This window comes from Drosophila erecta, unplaced genomic scaffold, assembly GCF_003286155.1.
Source record: "Drosophila erecta strain 14021-0224.00,06,07 unplaced genomic scaffold, DereRS2 tig00000092-arrow-pilon, whole genome shotgun sequence".
Lineage (NCBI taxonomy): Eukaryota > Metazoa > Arthropoda > Insecta > Diptera > Drosophilidae > Drosophila > Drosophila erecta.
In genome coordinates, this window is record NW_020825207.1 from 945,675 (window position 1) to 966,193 (window position 20,519).

General features: G+C 49.6%; 2 protein-coding genes across 2 annotated transcripts; one reads left to right on the plus strand and one right to left on the minus strand.

Moving 5' to 3' along the window:
* Positions 1 to 400: 400 nt before the first annotated feature.
* Positions 401 to 2,349, plus strand: LOC6548094 (4-coumarate--CoA ligase 1). The gene is made up of 4 exons (XM_001976564.3): positions 401 to 577; positions 645 to 1,039; positions 1,106 to 1,222; positions 1,281 to 2,349. The coding sequence occupies exons 1-4, from the start codon at positions 428 to 430 to the stop codon at positions 2,230 to 2,232; spliced, it is 1,614 nt and encodes a 537-aa protein (XP_001976600.1). The 5' UTR covers positions 401 to 427; the 3' UTR covers positions 2,233 to 2,349.
* A 4,182-nt stretch (positions 2,350 to 6,531) lies between these two features.
* LOC6548093 (probable isocitrate dehydrogenase [NAD] subunit alpha, mitochondrial) lies at positions 6,532 to 7,874 on the minus strand. Its single transcript, XM_001976563.3, has one exon. The coding sequence runs from the start codon at positions 7,827 to 7,829 to the stop codon at positions 6,642 to 6,644; it is 1,188 nt and encodes a 395-aa protein (XP_001976599.3). The 5' UTR covers positions 7,830 to 7,874; the 3' UTR covers positions 6,532 to 6,641.
* Between the last annotated feature and the right edge of the window lie 12,645 nt (positions 7,875 to 20,519).

Genomic DNA, 20,519 nt, shown 5'->3' on the forward strand with positions numbered 1-20,519 from the left:
AGTGGCAAGTCCAGAATCTCCATGCCGATTGCTATCGTTCACCAGAATCTGTTAGATACTTTTGAAGGCATGTAGTAAGGCCTTTTATCTAACAGTTTTCGGGAACTACTTCCATTAACCCCCGCGACGGTGCTACTCTAGAACGGCTTAGTCACCCGCCTTGGAAAGGTGTGTCCATGGGTCCAACAGCACGGAAGTCTTTGCCTCGGGGAGCGGAAATTAAAAAGTGGCTCCGACTAGATTAGACGAGCCCACCCCGGAATCAGCTGATGCTAGCGTAAATCTCCGACTTATTTTCGCGAAACTTTGGACTCCGCGAGTGGGGCGATTAATTGCTTAATTGATATGATAAGCGCCTCACAGGCCGATATAAAAAGACAATGTAACGCTCTGCCACTCAGTACCGATTCAAAACTGGACTAGCAAAATGCCGACAAAGGCGGTTTTCCCCACCTTCTACAACAAGGAGACCCGGATCTGGAGTGGTCCGCCACGGCCCACGCTGTACGACCACAACACCTCGATTGGTCAGATCGTGTTCAACTCCCTGAGGTGCTGGCCCACCAATGTGATTCAGGTAAACGATTGCGTAACTAGGAGCGGCCGGAGTCGGGAGTCTGATGAGCTCGATTATATAAAAGTAGATCACCGACGACGACGGCACCGTGCTGACCAACGCGGACATGCTGGCCTACGCCACCCGGATCGCCCTGTTCTTCAAGAGCGAGGGCCTGACCCAGGAGGACCGCGTCGGAATCATCGCCAACTCGAGCACCTTCGTGATCCCCGTGGCCACCGCCTGCTTCTTCCAGGCCACGCCCTTCCACGCCGTCAACTACTCCAGGGAGCCGGCCATCGTGCTGGGTCTCTACTCGGTGACCAAGCCCAAGATCATGTTCATCGACGGTCCGGACTACGACCGCATCAAGGAGATCACCAAGGAGTGGTCCCCGAAGCTGATCACGCTCACGGGCAAAGTGGAGGGCGTGACTAGCATCGAGGACCTGCTGAAGCCCCATCCCGCCGAGAAGATCTACGTGTAAGCACCTAAAGATCCTGAGTCATTCTAAACTTAATTAAATGCACTATTTTCAATTCCCTTCAGACCAGCTTCCCTGGCCACTGGTGGTGACCAGATCGCCGTAGTTCTGTGCTCCTCCGGCACCGCTGGCCTGCCCAAGGCAGTGGCCCTCTCCCACCGCCATATTGCATCCACCAACTCGTGAGTTCTGGCTTTCAAAACCCTCAGCAGGCCCAGTCTAACCCACCTTTCCCCACAGGTTGTGCATCAGCAACGATGTGCTGTACACCAGTGCCACCATCGACTGGATGACCGGATTCTCGATTACCGTAATGAATCTCATCTGTGGCTTCACTCGCATCATATCCAGGAAGACTTTCAGCGCCGAGACGGCTCTCTACATGGTCAGCAAGTACAAGGCCACCGCCCTGGCGATGGCGCCATGGCAGGCCTACGAGCTCTTCACCAGTCCACTGGCCACCAGCGAGAAGCTGCAGTCCCTGAACATAGCCTTCGTGATCGGGGGATGGATTTCCCTGGCAATACTGCGGCGGGCCCAGGAGCTGCTGCCCAAGTCCTACGTGATGTTCTCGTACGGAACCACGGAAACGGGAGTGGTGACCATCAACGTCGACCACCGTCTGGAGTGCTCGGTGGGCAGGCTGGCGCCCGGCATGCGGATCAAGGTCCAAGGCGAGGATGGCCAGCAGCTGGGCGTCAACCAGACGGGCGAGGTGCTCATCGACATCGGGCTGAAGTGGGAGGGCTACCTCTCGAACCCGGAGGACACGGCCACCACGCTCCAGGATGGCTGGATCAACCTGGGCGACCTGGGCTACTTCGACGAGGACAACAACCTCTACCTGGTGGACCGCAAGAAGGACCTGCTGAAGTACAAGTCCAAGCACTACTGGCCCAACGAGATCGAGCAGATCATCGCCGAGCTTCCGGAGGTGGAGCACGTGTGCGTGGTGGGCGTGCGGGATGCGCGGTACGGCGACGCCGCCGGAGCCCTGATCATCAAGAAGGAGGGCGCCGAGATCGCCGACCAGAAGGTCATCGACCATGTGGCCCAGCGGGTGGTGGTGGACTACAAGCAGCTGAATGCCGGCGTCATCTTCGTGGATGAGTTCCCCAAGAACGCCAACGGCAAGGTCATGAGGAGCTTGGCGCGCGAGGTGTTCGAGAAAACCAAGCCCATTAACTTCTAACACCTGAAATCAATATGTAATTTTAAAATTGAGCTACCTGGTTTACTGTGAGGACAAATTTAAGTTCCTGTTGCTTTTTGTTAATTCGTGATAATTAAAACTTACTTTTCGTAGATTACGTTGTGAGCTGTTGGCTTCTAGTTGTAATTAGGGGTAACCATTGGAGTTTCCAGCAACTGCGAGCAGCTGAAAGTCGATGCTATCGGAAGAATCATATCCGCATTGCTTTAATGGCTATCTTTTTAATTAAGTTAAAATGCTAAGTGCTTGGCAACGATAAGATACAGCTCCAAAGAAGGAACTGCTTGTCATGCACTTACTACTTATCTACCTATAGATAGTAACGACAAATTATTAATTATCCATAACGAGGATCTCAGTTAGGGTGCAGTAAATGAAAACAAAATGAAGCCACCAAGCGCCGCAAAGTGCATTTAATGCAGTTCCCTGTTTTGAATGGCTTTTAACCACGTTCGAATGGCACTCTCAACGTGGCTTTCCGGCCTCCAAAGTCCGAATAATGGCAAAATGCGCGCGGAAGAGGCAAATCCGTGGTTTGATCCTCGTTGGTATATGAACACCTTTTGTGACGGCAAAATGCGGCAATTTACGGTTATGGAAATGGAAATGTGTCTGAAAATGTCTGGCCGTCCGATTGCAATAATTTACCTTCCGGTCGATGGTGGCATTTTGTGTTTCCGGTTGCGTTCAAAGCTATCGCAACCGCTGTTTCCGCCGCATGCGGCACAATCTGCTCGATTTCGATGCCCCTTCCAGGGGTTATGGTTATGCAAGAATTCAGAGGACCGCGTTTGCCGACCCAGCCAGTTCAATGTAGCATATCCTGTGTGCTCTTCGCTTTTCGCTGCTGGTTGGAGTGTCCTCGTGGCTTCCAAGTACCCATCCCTTCTGCCGCAGCCCCCTGCACCCGCATTGCATTCTTGACCCGCCGTCGTCGCCGTCGTAAATTATTCAAATCTAAGTCGTAAATAAGCGCGCATAAACATAAGCACAATCGCTGTTCATCCGCCCGCTCCTGCTCCTGCTCCTGCTCCTGCCACAGACCACGCCCACAGGACATCTTTGCAGCTCCGAGATTCCATCTCCGCGTCCGTCTCCGGACGCCACAAGCCCTCGAGAATCCAGTGGCAAATTGCTGAAATCGCCGGCTCTACATTTGAGTTTGCAGCTGCAAGTTTATGGAAATCCTCGGCAATAATTTGCGGCTGCAAAATGTTTTCCCTCCTTTTTTGGGTCTCGAAAACACCATTAAGCAGACTATGAGTTCCTTCTGTAGTAGCGATAGGCTGATCAACACGGTTTTAAGATGCATTTTAAGCATTACATTATTATGTTCGCCTCAGAAAAGCTTGGTTATTCACATTAGTTAACATGGCTCTAAAAGCCTTATTGGCACCTGGAAACGTGATTGACGTTTGGCTAACGCACGAGGTGATTTCGGATTTTGGATTTCGGCTTTCGGATGTGGTTCGCTGGATTGCTGACAGGCATGCCGCCCATGCCGCCCATGCCGCACCCCCCATCGAAGGCGGCGGACTTAACAGATCCTGGCATTGATGCCGGCTGAAAGGACTCAAGGGTCCGGACTCCGCGGCCAGAGGAAAGTGTTTGATTGATGGGCGCAGCTGAAGGGCTCCGATTGCACGCTTGGCTGAGTGACGTGGCAGGCAGGGTCTTTATCTGCGGAGGACACCCGATCATGGCCTGCTTTAATCACCACCCACTCTCTGATTACGGCAGCGCCACGGGGAACCGCCAGCTACAGGGGAACCACAACGCAGACTGCTCCTCCAAACATCCATGTTTACATGCAATTACCGTCTCAGTGTTCCGCTGTCAACTCGAATGCTATTTGCCATTGTTTATTACTCGAAGCTCCCAACTCCATTCGCTGGGAGGAGCTGCACGGACGGAGTCCATCGGGCGATTCAGGTGGTTGGGGGGATTCAGGGGATTCAGGGGATCCAGGTGATTCAGGGGAATCGGTATCGTGTCGGTGGCATTCTTAATTGCATTGCTGCCAGCAATGCATCATCGCAGAGCACTTTCCGCTGCAGGAGCTGGTAAAAATGTTCATCGCTAATGTCGCAAATGTTTGCCGTTGGCTTCTGACTCTGCCTTTGGCCAAAACACGAAACAGAGCCAAATTGCCAAGGAATCGGAGGTGGTCGTAAAGAGAACGTTAATGTAATTGCTGCTTTGTGCTTCTCAATTTGCACTCCCTATGTGAAGCTGCCCAGCAGGAAATTCTGGGTTTGTAAAGCGAAAAGTTCTCAGGTTATAAAATAAGTTTGGGACGTAGGGCACATAGATATGGTAACAGATGTACCTAATGCATTGTTACAAGACCACCTTTACACAATCATTAAAAGTAGAGTTCACCTCCAGTTAGAGTTTTTAATTTATTGCGGCTTACGGATAACAGATTGGATAAGTCAATTAAAATGCGGAGATTTAAATTCACTCGGAAGCTGGAAAGACTTCTCGGACACTTTGCGATGAAGACCTGCAGCCAAAGCGTTTCAAGTTGTTAGCCGCCAATGAATTATTCATGGCCAGTCGTTGTCCTGGCCTACGCGTCGATGATTAAATCAAATCACTTCAACCCGTTGCCAATGCCCCCCAACCAGCCGAAAAACCCGCCCAAGGTCGCCGCCCACCACCACCCGCTGGTCATCCTTATCAGTGGCACTGCGCAAACGATGCCCACGGGCCATATTACAAAGCTTTCTGCAGCCTGGCAACTGTCGGCGACTTCAAGGGGTTAATTGTGGCGCATCCCGCCTAATGCCACGAGATTTCTGTCTAAGTCTGGGGAAGACACTCCCACTTCCCATGCGCAGCTCGTTGGCTTGGGAGGAAGCAAACAAACTTCCAGCTGACTGGAGCCGAAGTTCGCAAAAGGTCCGGGAAGGTCAAAGGTAGCGCCATCGGAAAACAGAGGAATAAATAGCAGTCACTGCAGACAGTTATTGGGGTCCAACGAGTCCAAGCTCTCTGATTAAATCACAAATTTTAGGCGGAGCTGTGTAGCAGCTCCTGAATTCATCACATTCGTAACGGGTGCATGGGCCAGAAATTGAATGGACATTTTCATACAGCAGCATTCTGGCCATTTCGCTTTGATTTGGATTTCCATTCTGGTGCATTGGCCATTTGCTTTTAATAAAAATTCATCAAAAGCCAGCAAAACGGCAGATTCGCAGGCACACTGGCATTGCCACTGTGCCACAGGCAGTGGCAGAGGCAGAGGCAGAATCATGTGCGCCAGAAGTCATAAAAAGGGGTGAAACAATGGCGAGCGTGCAACCGGAAACGGAAGTCGACGCAGACAAACACCAGATACGAAAGGGCGCCATGGCTGAGAATGGGAGGAGAACGGGCAGAGGAAAGAAAAGGATAAGGCTCAAATGGAACTCGAGTCAGGAGCAGAGACAGTGACAGCAGAAATAAGCTGCCCTTTTCTTCTCGGCATTCCCAGATGATTTTTAAATAAGCAAGCCTGCGGAGTAGGTACCTCCGTATTTTTATGGCATTCCAATTTGAGCGAAACAGAGGGCTCCAGGGACAACAAGGGTGCGTCCTTTCGGCCAAGGACTAATAGGCACAGCCTTGACAGCACGTCCTGGCTGCGGAGCGAAATGACAGGAGCCATAAACGAAAATGTGTAAAAAGCTTAAGCGGCACTAAAAGAATCCCCCACCAGCGACCTCCCAAAATGGCGAATAGGTGCATAATGGACGCCTGACACTGTGGGCAGATGTCAACATGTGCTTTTATTATCGCAGAGTGCACCGCCACCCCGCACAGTCTTCCCTTGAGCCGCCACAGGCTGTGGCCACGTGGCAGGACTCGAAATGCAACTTAATTAAGAGCCGAAAAAGCGGCAAAGGAAACTGCAGCTGGCATCTGCGGCGGTTAATGCCGGACGGCCATAAATCTGCCGAAATGCACTGCAAGCAGCAGAGATCTGGAAACTGGGAACCCTGAGCTAGGAGCACAGAGAGCATGGGCCATATAAATATACGACCACGACTGGCAAGCGATAGCCAAGCGAATTGCGACTTTTATGACCCCCAGCGAAGCGAGTGAATTAAATGCAAGGTAATTACATATTATAAATGTGTTTAGTTTGGCGATAGTTTAGTTTGGCCAAGAAAGCCAGTTATCGCACTGAACCCACCAGGCACATAAAGTCGTTAGTCAGAGCTGGCAAATTCACATTCACTTAGTTTATAAGTCGAAATGCTCAATGATAGCATTTGATGAGATGATAACTCTTTTTCAATGTTCCTTTAATGTTAATACATATATCTTGGAATGGTTTGATAGAAGATACAGCATACGTGGTTTCATAGGATAGCTAATTTTGTGGCAAGAACATCGCTTCAATTATCTGCTTCGAGGCAATCGCACACGGCCTTGACGAACTCTGAGCACTTGGCCTTGCCGCCCACATCCTTGGTGCGGATATCGGTGTCCTTGTAGACCTTGCGAATGGCGCACTCGACCTGGTCAGCCTGCTTGTCCATCTGCACGTGGCGCAGCATGAGGGCGGCACAGAGCAGGGAGCCCGTGGGATTGGCTAGATCCTTGCCCGCGAGCTCTTGGTGCGCCTTCATCCGGGAGTCGAACACGGTGCCCAGGGAGCTGACGGAGTAGCCGGGACAGATGCCCGGCGCACCCATCATGCCGCCGGCTATCACCCGCAGCACGTCGCCGTACATGCTGGACGAGACCATCACGTCGCACTTTTCGGGCTTCACCAGGATCCTCAGGATGCAGGTGTCCAGGTAGCGCTCCTCGAAGATGACGTCGTCCACGTGCTTCTCGGCCTCCGCGCGCATGGCCTCCAGGAAGTTGCCGTCCGTCATCCGCATGATGTTGGCCTTGTGGGCCACCGTGATCCTTTTGCGGTTGTGCTTCACGGCGTAGTCGAAGACGAACTGGGCGATCCTGGACGCTCCGGCCGTGGTGCTGACCTTGATGGTCTGCATGACACCCGGGACCACCCGGTGCTCGATGCCGGAGTAGTCGCCCTCCATCTGGTCCCGGATGATGACCACGTCGAAGGCGCCGTAGGGCGAGTCCAGACCCTCGATGTGGGAGCACAAGGACACGTAGGCGAACTGGGCGAACTGCTTGCGGATCTCGCGCTGCCAGTGGCGACTGTCCACGGGTCCCTTGATGCCCACCTTGTGGGCTCGCAGGGACTGAAGGACCTCCGGGGACACGTCCTCGCTGTCCTTGGCCATGAACTCCTCGAGGACATCCCACTCTATTGGCGCCTTTACGGCACAAATAACCTCCTGCACCGCGTTCATCAGCTCGGGTCCCACGCCCTCGCCGTTGATCAGGGACACCTTGGTGACCTTCTTGCCGGGGTCAGCCTGCGGGGATCCTGCGCCCTTGGCCTGGCCACCATCCTTGCCCTTACACTTGCCCGCCGGCTTTTCCGGCTGTCTGGCCTTCTGCCCCGCGGCATCCTTCTTCTGATCCTTGGAAGCAAGCAGACGATAGGCACCGCCCACCGATCTCAAGGGCGGCAGGCTGTTCAGTTTCCGCAGGGTGTTCATTTTTGAGAATTTGGCCCGAAATGTGAGTTGTGAGTGGAGCGGACTTGTTTGCTGGGCCTACGTGTTCGGCCATCGCCGAAAGGACTTGGCCGCAAATTTATTTGGCAGGATTTCAACTGGCTGCTCATAAATTCCGCGAAATATGCCTTGGCAGCGCACCCAAGTGGGTCATCCCGTGCTTTCGCTTCCGCTTCGCGCTGGATGACTCGCTTTAATGCGAGTTCCGGGGACACCTGAAGTCCAGATGAAATCCAAGGAGGGCGCCGCCTGCGCTGTGTAATGTGACAAATGGCTTGTCAACGGCTGTGGGCCCAAAACCAAATGGCGACTGCCGGCGGCTGCTGGCGACAGACAAATGTCCGCCCCGCCCGCTGCGCCCAAAAGGGGCGTGGCAATTATGAGGCCAGCTGAGGCAGTGATTTTTCAATGGGGCGTGGAAGAGCATAGCACATACCATTAAAATCGACGACCATTAAGAGCAGACCACGGGGAGCCGAGATATAAATATTCAGTAATTATTTCGCCCCCGCTTGATTGCAATTTAAGAATTATAAACGACCTGTTTGCCCCGCGATTTTAGCGGACTGGCAATCAGCGAAGAGAACGCGCCACGGATTTACGACACCTTCAATTCTCATTTACGAGGCAGCATAGTAATCCTTGAGCAGATATCGAACCAAAATGGATGTGTTTGTCATCCCGAGCGTTACTATCATATTTTATCGCGTATGGGCTCTCCATTGACAACTTCCTGCCCATAAAAGCCAACTGAGTGCACTTCGCCAACAAAGTCGGTGCGATGAATGGCCAGGACCTGGAAAGTTTCTGTAAACATTGGCCAAAAGCAAACTTACAATGTGTGAGCCAAACTATTATTAACCCTAGTCTATTGTTCAGTGCTCGGAGTTCGGAGCTCGCAGCTCGGAGCTCGGTGTTCTGTGCAGCAAATTGAAAGTTGAACCGAGGTGATGTCAGGGCTTCCTCGAGAAAAGAGTGGAAAGGTGACTCTCTGATTGGCACATTCGATTCAGGCAGCTGTCTGGGTGTCACTGCCTCCGCCTCCGCCTCCGCCTCAAGTCCTTGGAATCGCACTCTGCGATACAGCCTAATCTTGAAGAGATAGTGCTCGTTCTTTATTAATTCGTTGTAAGCTATATTGGAGAATAAGCCCTCGTACACAAACGACTTTCCAATAAGGACCTCATCAAAGTGCCTGCACTTGAAAGCGCTTAAGGACGTAACAGTACAGGAATAATGCGAGTCAGTTGGCTGGAAGGAAAACAATATAAATGCACGACTTATTCGCAGGATGTGTGCCCTGCTCCCGAGTGCATACCTAATTCGAGCCGCTTTGAACCACACACAAACACACACATGTGCAGCTGCAAGGACGACTTGGTGCAAGGCTGGGCGGAAAACCCAGTAAGTGAATTACTTTTCCGCGATTCCGAACACATTGAAGTCCCATGGGCCCACTCACACATGCAAGCTGATCTGGGTTTGCCCATGAAAACAAGGATTACTCTCGATTTAGCTACGTTGTACACTTCACTGTGCATAGGGTGCAGTCTGGGATAAAGCAATCTGCAGCCAGCTACTTACCAAGGTTATCGGGTTAAGTGCTGGAATGAGCAGTTATGATCCGCTGGCTTTCATTAGTCCGGCCGGCGCTCATGAATTATGCAGGCCGAGTTTATCATTTCTATGGGCTACATGTTGATTTAAGGGCTCGCTTCTGGCCAAGAACCCTTGCCAAAAAAGTTGAGCAGAAAAAAGAGGGGGGATTTTTGGTTTTCACACCCAAAACCCCGGATGGACGGACAGATTTGGTTGTTTACGTAGTCGAGGGACGTGCAACCCTTTCGTCAATGAAAGTTGGAAATTTAAGACGGCAAAAAGGAAGAAAAATCTGACAAATACTGTTGCATATTTGATTGTCTCGTTCAATATTTACATATTCGGACTCGTCAGTTTCGCCTGCCCCTTGTCTTCTGGCGGCTTGCGCTTCGTTTGTTCTGGCCTCATCCTCCGATCCGCCAATCCTCCAGTCCTCCAATCCCGCCCAGAGTCAAGCCATCGACCCTCGAGAGCCTCGAGGAGCCCCTGGCCCCCAGCGGCATCCGGCTGAAATCAGAATTTGCATTTCTATTGTTGCCCTTTGCTTCTTCTGCATCTCATAGAGTGTGGTTGGCCAGGAAAAATGGAAACGGCCAGAGCGTGTGAATCGCAGCACCTGTTTCGGCCAGCAATTGGACTCCGCTGCACGGAAAAGTGGGCAAAGCCGGAATTTCGACACGCACCTGATACCCGGGATCTATAACCCGGCTATAACTGGGCTATAACTGGGCTCAGCCCGCCAACAGTCGATTATTTATGGCTGGCAAAGAGTAATCAAAAACTAAAGTGCAAATACTTTTTGCGGCTCTCCTGCGAAACAACAATAATTGAGCATTTGGGCGCCGAACACGTCCAATATGCATTTATTTATAGCGCTGGCTCGGCATTAATTACAAGCCACTATTTGCCCAGGAAAACAGGCAAAAAATAGAGAAAAAATACAAATTAAATGCATGCATTTCACGCAAATTTACGAGTGGACTATGCAAATATTTGATAGCATTTAAGGCGCAGCTCCTCGCCAAACTGCACCTAAGTACTTCATTAGGCGGCTTAATTGCCAAGTGAGTGCCCTGAGTGACGCTGAATTTCAATTATAGGGCGATTAAAAGTATTTATCAAAAGCATCGTTTGCGGCGGGCCACATCATTTACATGCCCATCACCTCCCAATATTGAGTCACTTTGTGGCTGACCACAGACTCGCTTGATTTGCCCAGGACTCGTCGGCGTCTTAATTAAATAAACATTTTTAATCAAGTCGGCATTTCCGGGCGGACAAATATTTGGGAGTGGCTCTGGCTCCGGAGCATAAGCATCTGTGCAAATACGTAAGTGTAAGCGGCAGATATTCGACAGCTCTGTGGGATGATTGTGAATAATTTGGCAAAACAATGCTAAACTGCAGCTGTTTGTCCTGCTGGCAAATATCCTTCGCCAGGCTGGCCAATAATTGCAATTTAAATGCACAAAAGCCGCAGACCTGTGTATGTACTTGTATATATGGGTAATTCTTCGGCCGTATTCCAGTCACAGTATTGAGAATATTTTTGCACACAATGCGGTTTGTTTATGTGGTTGCCGAAGCGTAAAAAGTCGCACAATGTGACAGTTAAATATCGAGGAATATATGTTTTTACGGCTGCCATGCACGTTCCACTTCCGTGCGGCAATAGCAGGGAGACAAAAAGTTAATTAAGTTCTTAAAGGACTCCTCGTCCTGCGTCCCGTGTCCTGTGTGCCTTGCATATCTCAACGAAACGGGGCCACTGCGTGGAGCGAACGAGCAGCAGGTCGAGGATATCGCTCGCCGGAGGTCCTGCAACTCGGCTCACATAAATTGATTCCATACAAAACCGTATAATTCATTCTCGTTCTCATTCGTTTGCACCTCGATACCCAGTGCATTGTCCTCCTCCGGTGGAGCAGCAGGTGGACGCGGTGGGGTCCGTGCCCGTGCTCGGCTGCTGGGACTTAACCCGTCGGATTACCATCGCATCTGCATCAGCATCCGCACTCGGACAATATAATAAATCATGTGGCCCATGGGGTCCGCTTCCAAAGTGTCCCGACAAATCAACTTTATTTCGGCAATTGTGATGCGAACGTTTCAAAAGCGACTTTAAGCCCTTTTTCTTTAAAACTGTGGCTCTCACAGGAAACTGTTTGTCTACTACATATTTATATGTACTTTTCAGACATTATCAAAGTTATCAGTTTCCGCACCTTTCACTGCCTCTTGGAGCAGTTGTTGATTCAAGGTGCTGTCCCCAGTTAATTAGTTTACAAGCCATTAACACCGCACCGGTGTCACTGGAACTCGGCGAATCCCGCCCAGCCGCAACTTGGCATTTCGCTCACGTAAGGAGGCGACGTCGCGACTTTGGGCCAAGTCAGTTTAAGCCAAGTGCGGGAAGGCTGTGGCCGGAACTCCGAGAGGTGACAGCTGAGTGAAGTCCATGGCCTCCTCATAAATCGGGACTCTTGGCCGCCGGCACTGCCAAATTTAATTACAGCTACATATTAGTTAGAAGTTGCATAAACAGGGCGTGGCCGCTGGTCCGGAGAAGTGTTTTGCAATTTCAGCAGGCGGCCAAATTGCAGGCAGTCCCGCCCACTGGCTGTCACTTCGGCTCCTGGCCAGCTGACTAGCTGACTAGCTGGACAAACTTGAGCCACTTTCGAGCTGTCGAGCTGCTGCAGTCGCAGCCCACGAGGAGGAAAACTGACGTCTATTACTTGCCTTCTCAGCTCGGCTGGCTGTGTGTTTTTGGCCAAGACCGGGGCTACTCGCTGTCTGGGCCAGGGCCATAAATTATTAAATTTTAACAAGTTTTTATGCAGCGGCAACATCCTGTCTCCCTGTCTGTCCAACGTCTATCCCTTCGACGCCCCGGTTCTCTTGGCCAAGTCGAGCAACTCGGTTTACTTTGTCAGTGGTGAGGACGTGACCGAGAAAAGAAGCGACTCCTTCTCGCCGACTCCGTTGTCCTGCTGCCACGCCCTTAATTGCGAGGCATGCGGCTACTTTGATTGCAATAATGATATTATTAATTGTAACAAGTTTTCAGATGAATGCTTCAAGTGTGCTGGCCGAAACGGCTCCATTAAAGCCTGATTGGGCGCTATCTGAAGACTGAACGGTTCCATTCCCAAACCCAGACCCAGACCTGGCCAACAATAGCAGGAGACTTTAGCAGTTTGCAGGATTATTTAGTTATATTGAGGATGAAGCTAATAGCATGAAAACAAGCCGCATTAAAAACTTTCTTTTCCGGATTTAATTTAATGCCAACTAAGGGCGAAGCGCCAGGTACAAAGGCAGGTCAGATACGAGTGCGATATAGTCTCCTGCACCGGCAAAGGCAACAGCAAAAGCGAAGACACAGAAAACAAATTAATTATTATAATTAGAAAGGAGTGCGGCAAGGGGGTGGCGATGCAGACCGCGGTTAGCGCACATCTCATTGTTGCATTGTAAAATGAACTGGGGCTTTAATTACAGCCGTAGTCGGCAAAGCGAACGAAAGCAACACGTGACTCCTGCGGCCGCAGAATCCAGAAAGTGGAAAACGGGATCCATGACATTCAGGACATCCAGGCCATCCAGCACATCCAGGATCCAGCGGCAGTGGGCCGAAATGGTTGCCATAATTACGGAGTATTATGCTGCTTAACGAGCATCTCCTGGCTCTTCTGTGCCCGCCACAGCAATACATTATTTATGCCATTATGTGGGAGGCGTGAATGTGGCAATGGAACTGGCACTGGCACTGAACCTGCATCCTTTTCCGGAAGGAGATCTGTGCGTGGATTTATTCAAAAGTCAACGAAATGGCAAAGCAATATCCAAATGCAAAACTATCCCAATGGCGGTCCCTTTCAGGCTAACGAAATCATAGCATACTTTCTGGGGCCCACCTGGCCCATCACCAGAGTCCTTGTTAATGCTAACATCATCGGTGGGATTGCAACTTTAGCCAGCCAGAATTATCAAGAGCACGCCACTTATTATTTATGGAAATTGTTTGGCCTGCTAGTAGCAACTAGCCAACTTCCTTGGCCAGCGGAAAAAGAAAGAAAGTGCGAGATGCAGAGATGCAGAGAAAGGAATTTAAATAAAAATGAAATTTCTTTAGTTTTTACTATGCAAATTGCTAATTGCACTCATCAACCTCCTCCTCTAATGAGAAATGCAAAATAGTCTCAATTTATAAAATGTTCAATGGCCGAGCGCGGAAAAAGGAGAATCGCAGAGCTGAAAAAGATGAGCGGCGAGTTCGTTAAGTCGAAAATTAAGCATTGGCCCGGGAAAAGAAGGGCAGGTTGGATCCCAGGGACCTCGTAGTGGGAATGGAAATGTGTAGGGGCATGGGAGTGGGAGTGGGAATGGGAAAGGGATGCTTCTATGTAGAAACTTAAGTGCCCAGAAATGCGCACGCACTGAGGCGTACAAATTGTTAGGGGACCTGAAAGGCCAGGAAGAGCGGGCTTTCTCCTCGTAGATTTAAACAAAGGTTCCCCAGCGCCCTTTTCTTCTCGGCTGCTGGGCTGCTGGGCTGCTCGGCTTCTCGGATTCACGCTTTCTTTCCTACTTTTTGCCTTTTATCACTGCGGGGCGCATTATGCACAGGACGAAGTGGGCGCTGGGCGGAAGTGGGCGGCGAGTGTCACGGATGCCACAGCAAGGCGCTGTAAGTGTGAAGTATTTGCATGAGAATAAACAGCGAGTTGAGCAGCGGAAGTGGCGGGCAGAGGAGGACGATGGGGCAGTGGCGCTCTCGGTCCGCTCCCACTTGTTAATTGAAAGATTAAATATTAAGAGTGTTTTGTTTTATTTGAGCCAACTGCACGCCAGGTGCCACCTGCCACACACTGTTCCATTGCCGCCCGTTCCGTCGCAGCTCCGGATTCCCGGAGTCCAGCAGCTGTATAACAGTTTGCGAAGACGCACTCCCGCCTGAAGAAGTCCCGGCAGAAGACAAGTAACTTAACATAAATTTGCAACATCGAGACCGGATTAATTTGCATATTTTAGACATCCTGATGAAGCCGGCCTCGCTGCCATGTGGAAATGGCATAATTAGGGCTATCAACTGCTGCCTGCACACGTGGGGAATGCAAATGAAACAGTGCGAGTATGTGCCCACCTGGAGCATCCATCGAGCAACTGAGACGGATGGTCCTGGGCTACTGAGATGGGCGGAGCACTGGAATAGATATTCTTAAAGTAAAGAAGGGAAATTGAACATCCGTTGCGGGCACTAAAGAGCCGAAGTAAGTCGCTGGAAAAGCGGCAAAAACACGGACACTGCCACCGGAAACCATCCGTAAAGCCCAGCTCAACTATGACACGGCTTGCATGTTCCGCACAAACTAACTCAACTTGACTCAACTCAGCTGAACTCGGATGCACCGAAAACTAAATAGTGGCCTTGGCAGGGTGGCTCACAACGCATCGAAATGGGGCAGGCCAGCAATATCACTCATACGCCACGTAGTCCGGGCTGAAATTTAGCTAGGTTCAAGACCATGCTACATGTAGCATTAGGGTCACAAAATCAGGGGTCACCCTACGCCAGCAACATATATATCCAGTTCGCCAGCTGATAATGCTGATGACTCCTAAGCGAAAGCGCTCTTGGGCCGCCGCTGATGACGCTGGTGGGCGGTGGGTGGTGGGTGGTTTTTGGTTGGCGGTGGGAAGCGTGCGAAAATGTGAATCTGGAGCGACAGGGGAAATGGATAACCATGAATGAATGAAAAGCGGATGCTCGCCACCAAGCCGCCGTCAGCAGAGCAGATTACACCAACAATTAGGGCCGAAAGCGGAGCCAAGCCCGGAATCAGATGGAGCAGAAGAGCCGAGGCATCGAGATGCAGCAGTTAGCAGTTAGCAGTTAGAATCCTCCATCCAACATTCAGCATCCAGCATGGAGCGGGCCAAGTGCCAAGGGTGGCGGTTTCTCGGTTTCTGGGGCTCCGTGGGGATAAGCCAAATAATGTGACAAGGCTAAATGGCGGAGCTGACATTGCACAACTCCGACTGGCTGGCTGAAAGGACATGGCCCAGAGCCAGGAGGAGGTCCTGCAGGTCGTCGGCATGGCGACGCGACTTAGATTTCTGCATTTTTAACTGACTAAGCCAAACTTTTGTGACTTCTAATTGCCGTAAAATGTAATTACCATTCCTTTCCTTTTCGTTCACTCGTGGAGCAAACTTTCTTAAATGGCTGCCGAGCAAGGTTCAGTTGCCCAAGTGAACTGGAGTAAATCATAAATTAACTACACACCCACCGTCCGTATTCCCGCAAAGCAGCTCCTAAATCGATGCAGTGCAGCGGGGCGTAACATCCAAAATCGACATGTTTCAATCGAGAATAAAACACTCAGCACACACACACACACACACACACGCGCTGGCTGCACGAGTCCTTGTTACAAGGATTACGATGCTTAACTGTCCGTACTTCTGAACTTGCTCGAACACACTTATTCAAATGCAATGTAACTTTGTACTAACTGTGTCCGCAGTTGCGAGTGTGTGTTCAGCTTAAAAGTTGCATGACTTTCGGGCACAGCCATTGAGCGGTATGGAAACCATTGCAGTAGATTGGTTCTGCAGGACTAAACTTCCGAGCCTGGGCGATCTGAAATAAATGATATAGTGCTGAAGATATTCGCTCGCAACTTGGGGCTTAGAATGGCTGCGAGAGCGATAGTTTTTATTACTTAACCGGCGCTACTATATGTAGTGTTCAATTATCGCCGCAACTACGAGATAATCTGGAATGCTGGTTCACAACGCATCACAGCCCAATATGCACTCCATTCCCATTCATCCGTGAGTCCCAGTGGACGGCATTGCTCCATACAAATGCATACGAGCATGTAGTTTAGACCATTCCACTCCACAGCCATATGCGGATGCAGATGCGGATGCGCCCAAAGAATTGTTCAATTGCCGGAACACAAACGTGTGCGTGTGTTTTTTGGCCTTTGTTGGCTTGATTTAGGCGGCAGTATATATGAATTATTATGGTTAAATATGGATATTTATTGCGATTTCGGGCGATAGTTGTAATGCCAGAGCGTTTCGACCCGAAAACGCAGCTGGGGCGGAAAGCTTTTGATCTGCCGGACATTCGAGGGTGGAGAGCGAGTGGTGCTACAGCCATGTATGAATGTTCATATATTCGTGCATTCGGCATTTTATGGACTGCCAGTGGTTGCCTGTCGAAGTTGCCTCATTTCGGTAATATTTATTTCTTTGAGTGCTTTTCGAAAAGGGAGACGAGAGCCCGCAAATTTCATTCCACAAAAGTTTTGTCGAAAGCCAGAAATTATGAAATGAGCAAGTTTCTCGTTTGCGGCTGTTTGACTAATAAAAAAGGGGAGGGAAGTGCCTTTTAATTGCAACTCTGCCAAAAATCAAAGACAACAACTCGGGTGCAGTGAAAGCAATTAGTTTTAAGGAGCAATATTTTCGGAGTTTTATTCAAATTCAAGAGACAGAAGCGGGGCAAACAATCAAATTGAAACCCAGCCAGCAGCCAGGAAAACAAAGTGCAGCAGGCAACACAAATCTAAATCTAAAATTTATGGGAAGCATTGAAAGTGCGCAAATATAGAGTTTTGGCCGGGTCTTAAGTCGCAGCCCCGGACTGAGCCATAAATTGTAACGGCTTTGGTTCTTCCTTATGCAGATTTGTTTAACTTCAAAAGGACCAACAAATTGCGAGGCACTGGCTCCTCGAGCTGACTTCTATTGGGCTTGCTTTCTGGGAATGCTTTCCGCTTTTATTTTCCCCCCAAACATTAATCCACTAAACCGTAAACAAACGATGGCAGTCAACAAAGGGCCAACATGGCGTATGAGCTATTAAGTGTAGCACATGTGAGCCGCTGTGTTCGTGGGTCTAGCCGTATTTTAAGCTCCCCTGCACAATTGCGCTGTTTCCGCATGCCGTTTCCATTTTCCATCTTCCATTTCCACTCCCTGACTCGCTGTTTTTTAGCAACTGCAACTGCCGGCCGTTTTCACTTCGAATTGCATCGCAGCCAGGATTTATTGCACTGCAAAAAGGCTTTAAGGGAGGGGGAGAAATTTTCAAAACACTTTAGTAATGATAGCCAAATCAAATGGCATTGTTGTATAATTGTAATTATTTTGGGTTTGCCTTACTCAATACCACAGCTATTTCACACATTTCCACATTACCACATACTTCTGTAATGCAATTAATTAAATTCCACCTCGATTGAGTTTAGCCCAATCAAACGAATCGCCCAGATTACCCACCAAGATTAAATATTTAAAAATAATTCCACTTGCTTTGTGCGGCCAGACTTGAAAATTGTGTAAATTAAATATTTATTTGCGCGCTGAAAAGTTTGCGAGCCCCCAGTGCTTATCCTTTCACCAAAGTCACCAGGTCGAATCGCAGTGGGAACTTGCTTTCATTGGCAATTTGTATTTGTTGGCCGCTGCTTGTTGCCTCATAAGTATTTTTATTTGAGCACAAACACTAACCCGACGAGCGGCAATGAAAGTTAAACAATGTTTGCGGCTGTGCTATCCGTTTCCGCAATAATTTCTCGGATCCGCCTGCTGGCGTTTTGTGTCCTTGACACAATTTCCACGGGAAAACTTTTGATTTTCCACAAGATAATTTGCTAGCTGCGAAGTGGGCGTGGCTGTGGGTCGCGGCCACTTAAAGCAATGCAAAAAAGGGCGCCAGGCGAAGGCGAAGGCGAAGGCTTCCAAATAAGGAAATCAAAACGGCAGGGCAACATAAAAGCCAAGCGAAAATTGAACATCCTGCAGCAGGATGCGCTGCGTCTTGGCGGAGGCACCGGTACCAAGACCAAGCCGCACACCATAATTATGGGTGACCGCGATAAGGAGGTGCCCTGAATGCCAGGGAACTGCGCGAGTCCACTCCACGTTGCACGGCACAACTGCCGCCAAGGACTCTGTCCAAGGATTCCGACCAGGCGGGAGGAGGGGTCCTCGATCCGGACGACTGGTCACCCTGTATGGTGATGGTGATGGAGATGGAGATGCCGACGAAGCTGGTGCCCCACTTTGTGCAATGAGAAATTTCCGCTCGCCTGTTCCTTTTGCCTTTTTGCTCGAAGGATGACATTTTTGCAAATTGCCATCATAATAATAATCAAATTCGTGTAAATTTGTTTGCAAATTCAAGAAGGAAATGGTGTCAGCTGGCCCAGTTCGTCCTCTTGTCCCATTTGTCCGCCGCCCTCGCCGAAAAGCAGATACAGATGCTTTGGGATTATCAAGTTAATAGCTTTTCTCGTTCTCGTTCTCGTTCTCAGCCCAGCTTAATGCTGATGAAATTGAAAACATAAACTACACAGAAGTGCGGAACTTGGGACAGGATCTGCAGTGATTATGGAGATGGCTTCTGCACATTTGAGGAATGTAAAGTCAAATTATTTCTGCGAACGGATGGCAATTAATTAAGGAGAGTTTGTCAGCTGAGGGCAGCCCTTTGGGCACATAAAAAAGCAATGTCTTCCACAAACTAACGAATAAAGGGATTGACTCACTTTAAAACGGGCGATACTGTTGCAATTTATTCAGAATTGCTTAAAACAATGCAAAATCCCTGCGAACAATAACAAAGCGTATTCAAGGTAGTGAATTTGGTCAGGCCAAATTAAACATGTTTCAATGCGGCTCAAAGAGCTCAAAGTTGCAGGACAAGGAGCCTGAATTTAAGCCTGAAATTGACTTGTCTGCCATTCACACTCACTATTGCACTGGCAACGCCTTTCACACCCTACTACTTATTCATAAGCCTTGTGAGAGTAATCCCCTCGCCTCTAGGCCGGATGTGTTTTATGGTTATTTCGAGTGGCTTATTCCGAGGTCCCCACAAAGGCAGTGAATGCATGGGCGTATGGGTACAAGGCCAACCACGTGAGTGTCGCTGCACCGGAAAAAATATCCATAAAAGCCCAATTTTGCACACTGCGCTGCCAAGGGCAATAATGCAACCACTTGGACAAAGTGAAGCTCAATATATTTGGGTTTTTATACTCCGTTGCTTGTCTAAGTTCATATGGTTAAGTTGCGTATTAAAAATCTTTCTTTCAGTGCGAATTTAATTTTAGGTGTCAGGCTGTGAGTCCCATGAAGCAGCTTCTTTCGAGAACAGATAATCCGGCGTGGGGCTGATCTGCCGGGAAGCCCGCTTAATTTCAATCCGTGCGGTCGCCAATCGATGGGGTTGGACCTACGCCGACGACTCAACTTCTCAACTTCTCAATTTCTCAATTTCTCGACTTCGGAACGTCCCCCGATGGCGGTGGCACGTCAAAAGTTTCAGTCAACTTCATTAGGCCAAATCCGACGGCCAACAGACTGAGCCCGTCATGGTCAGCCACTTGTGGATATGCCGTTGGACGTTGGAGCCCACATTCCTGGTGGCCATGACGCAGCCCAACGTTCTCCCCGCCACTGGGCTCTGGAATTAAATGAGGCACAAACTTGGACAAAGTGGTTTAGCCAATGATAGGCAGTTTCCCTTTTCCGGCTGAGTGGCAGAAATTAAACGCCGAGCGGCCGGCCTTAAAGTGGAGCTCATTTGCAGGAGATTCCCCATTCGAATAGGTCTTCCAGGGCATCACCTTGCCAACTCACTGGGGCTTTTGCCGCCCGATTGTGGAAGGCGCAAAGTTTGCCGCTCGAAAGTTGGTCTCGAGTATCCTGCCGAGGGTAAAACAACTTTGACACAAAAGTTGACCAAAACCTTTCAGGAGTCCGCTTTCTTAACTCTCGCAAGCCCCTTCTCCGTGTCTTGAATGCTAATCAAGAACGGGGAACTCGAATCTGAATAAACTTTTAAAAGTGCGACAAAGCCCACTGAGCAGTCAAGTTGATTGCCGGCGCAATGGAATTAGGCCAAGAGGTTATGCTCTTTAAGGGGTTTTAATTGAGCAATGAACCTAATACCTTCGGAATAATACGAGTACACAAATAAATATATTAAATAATCTACTATCTTGTCAGCCCAGACCGTAGTAGCCCGACTTTGGCACGATTTGA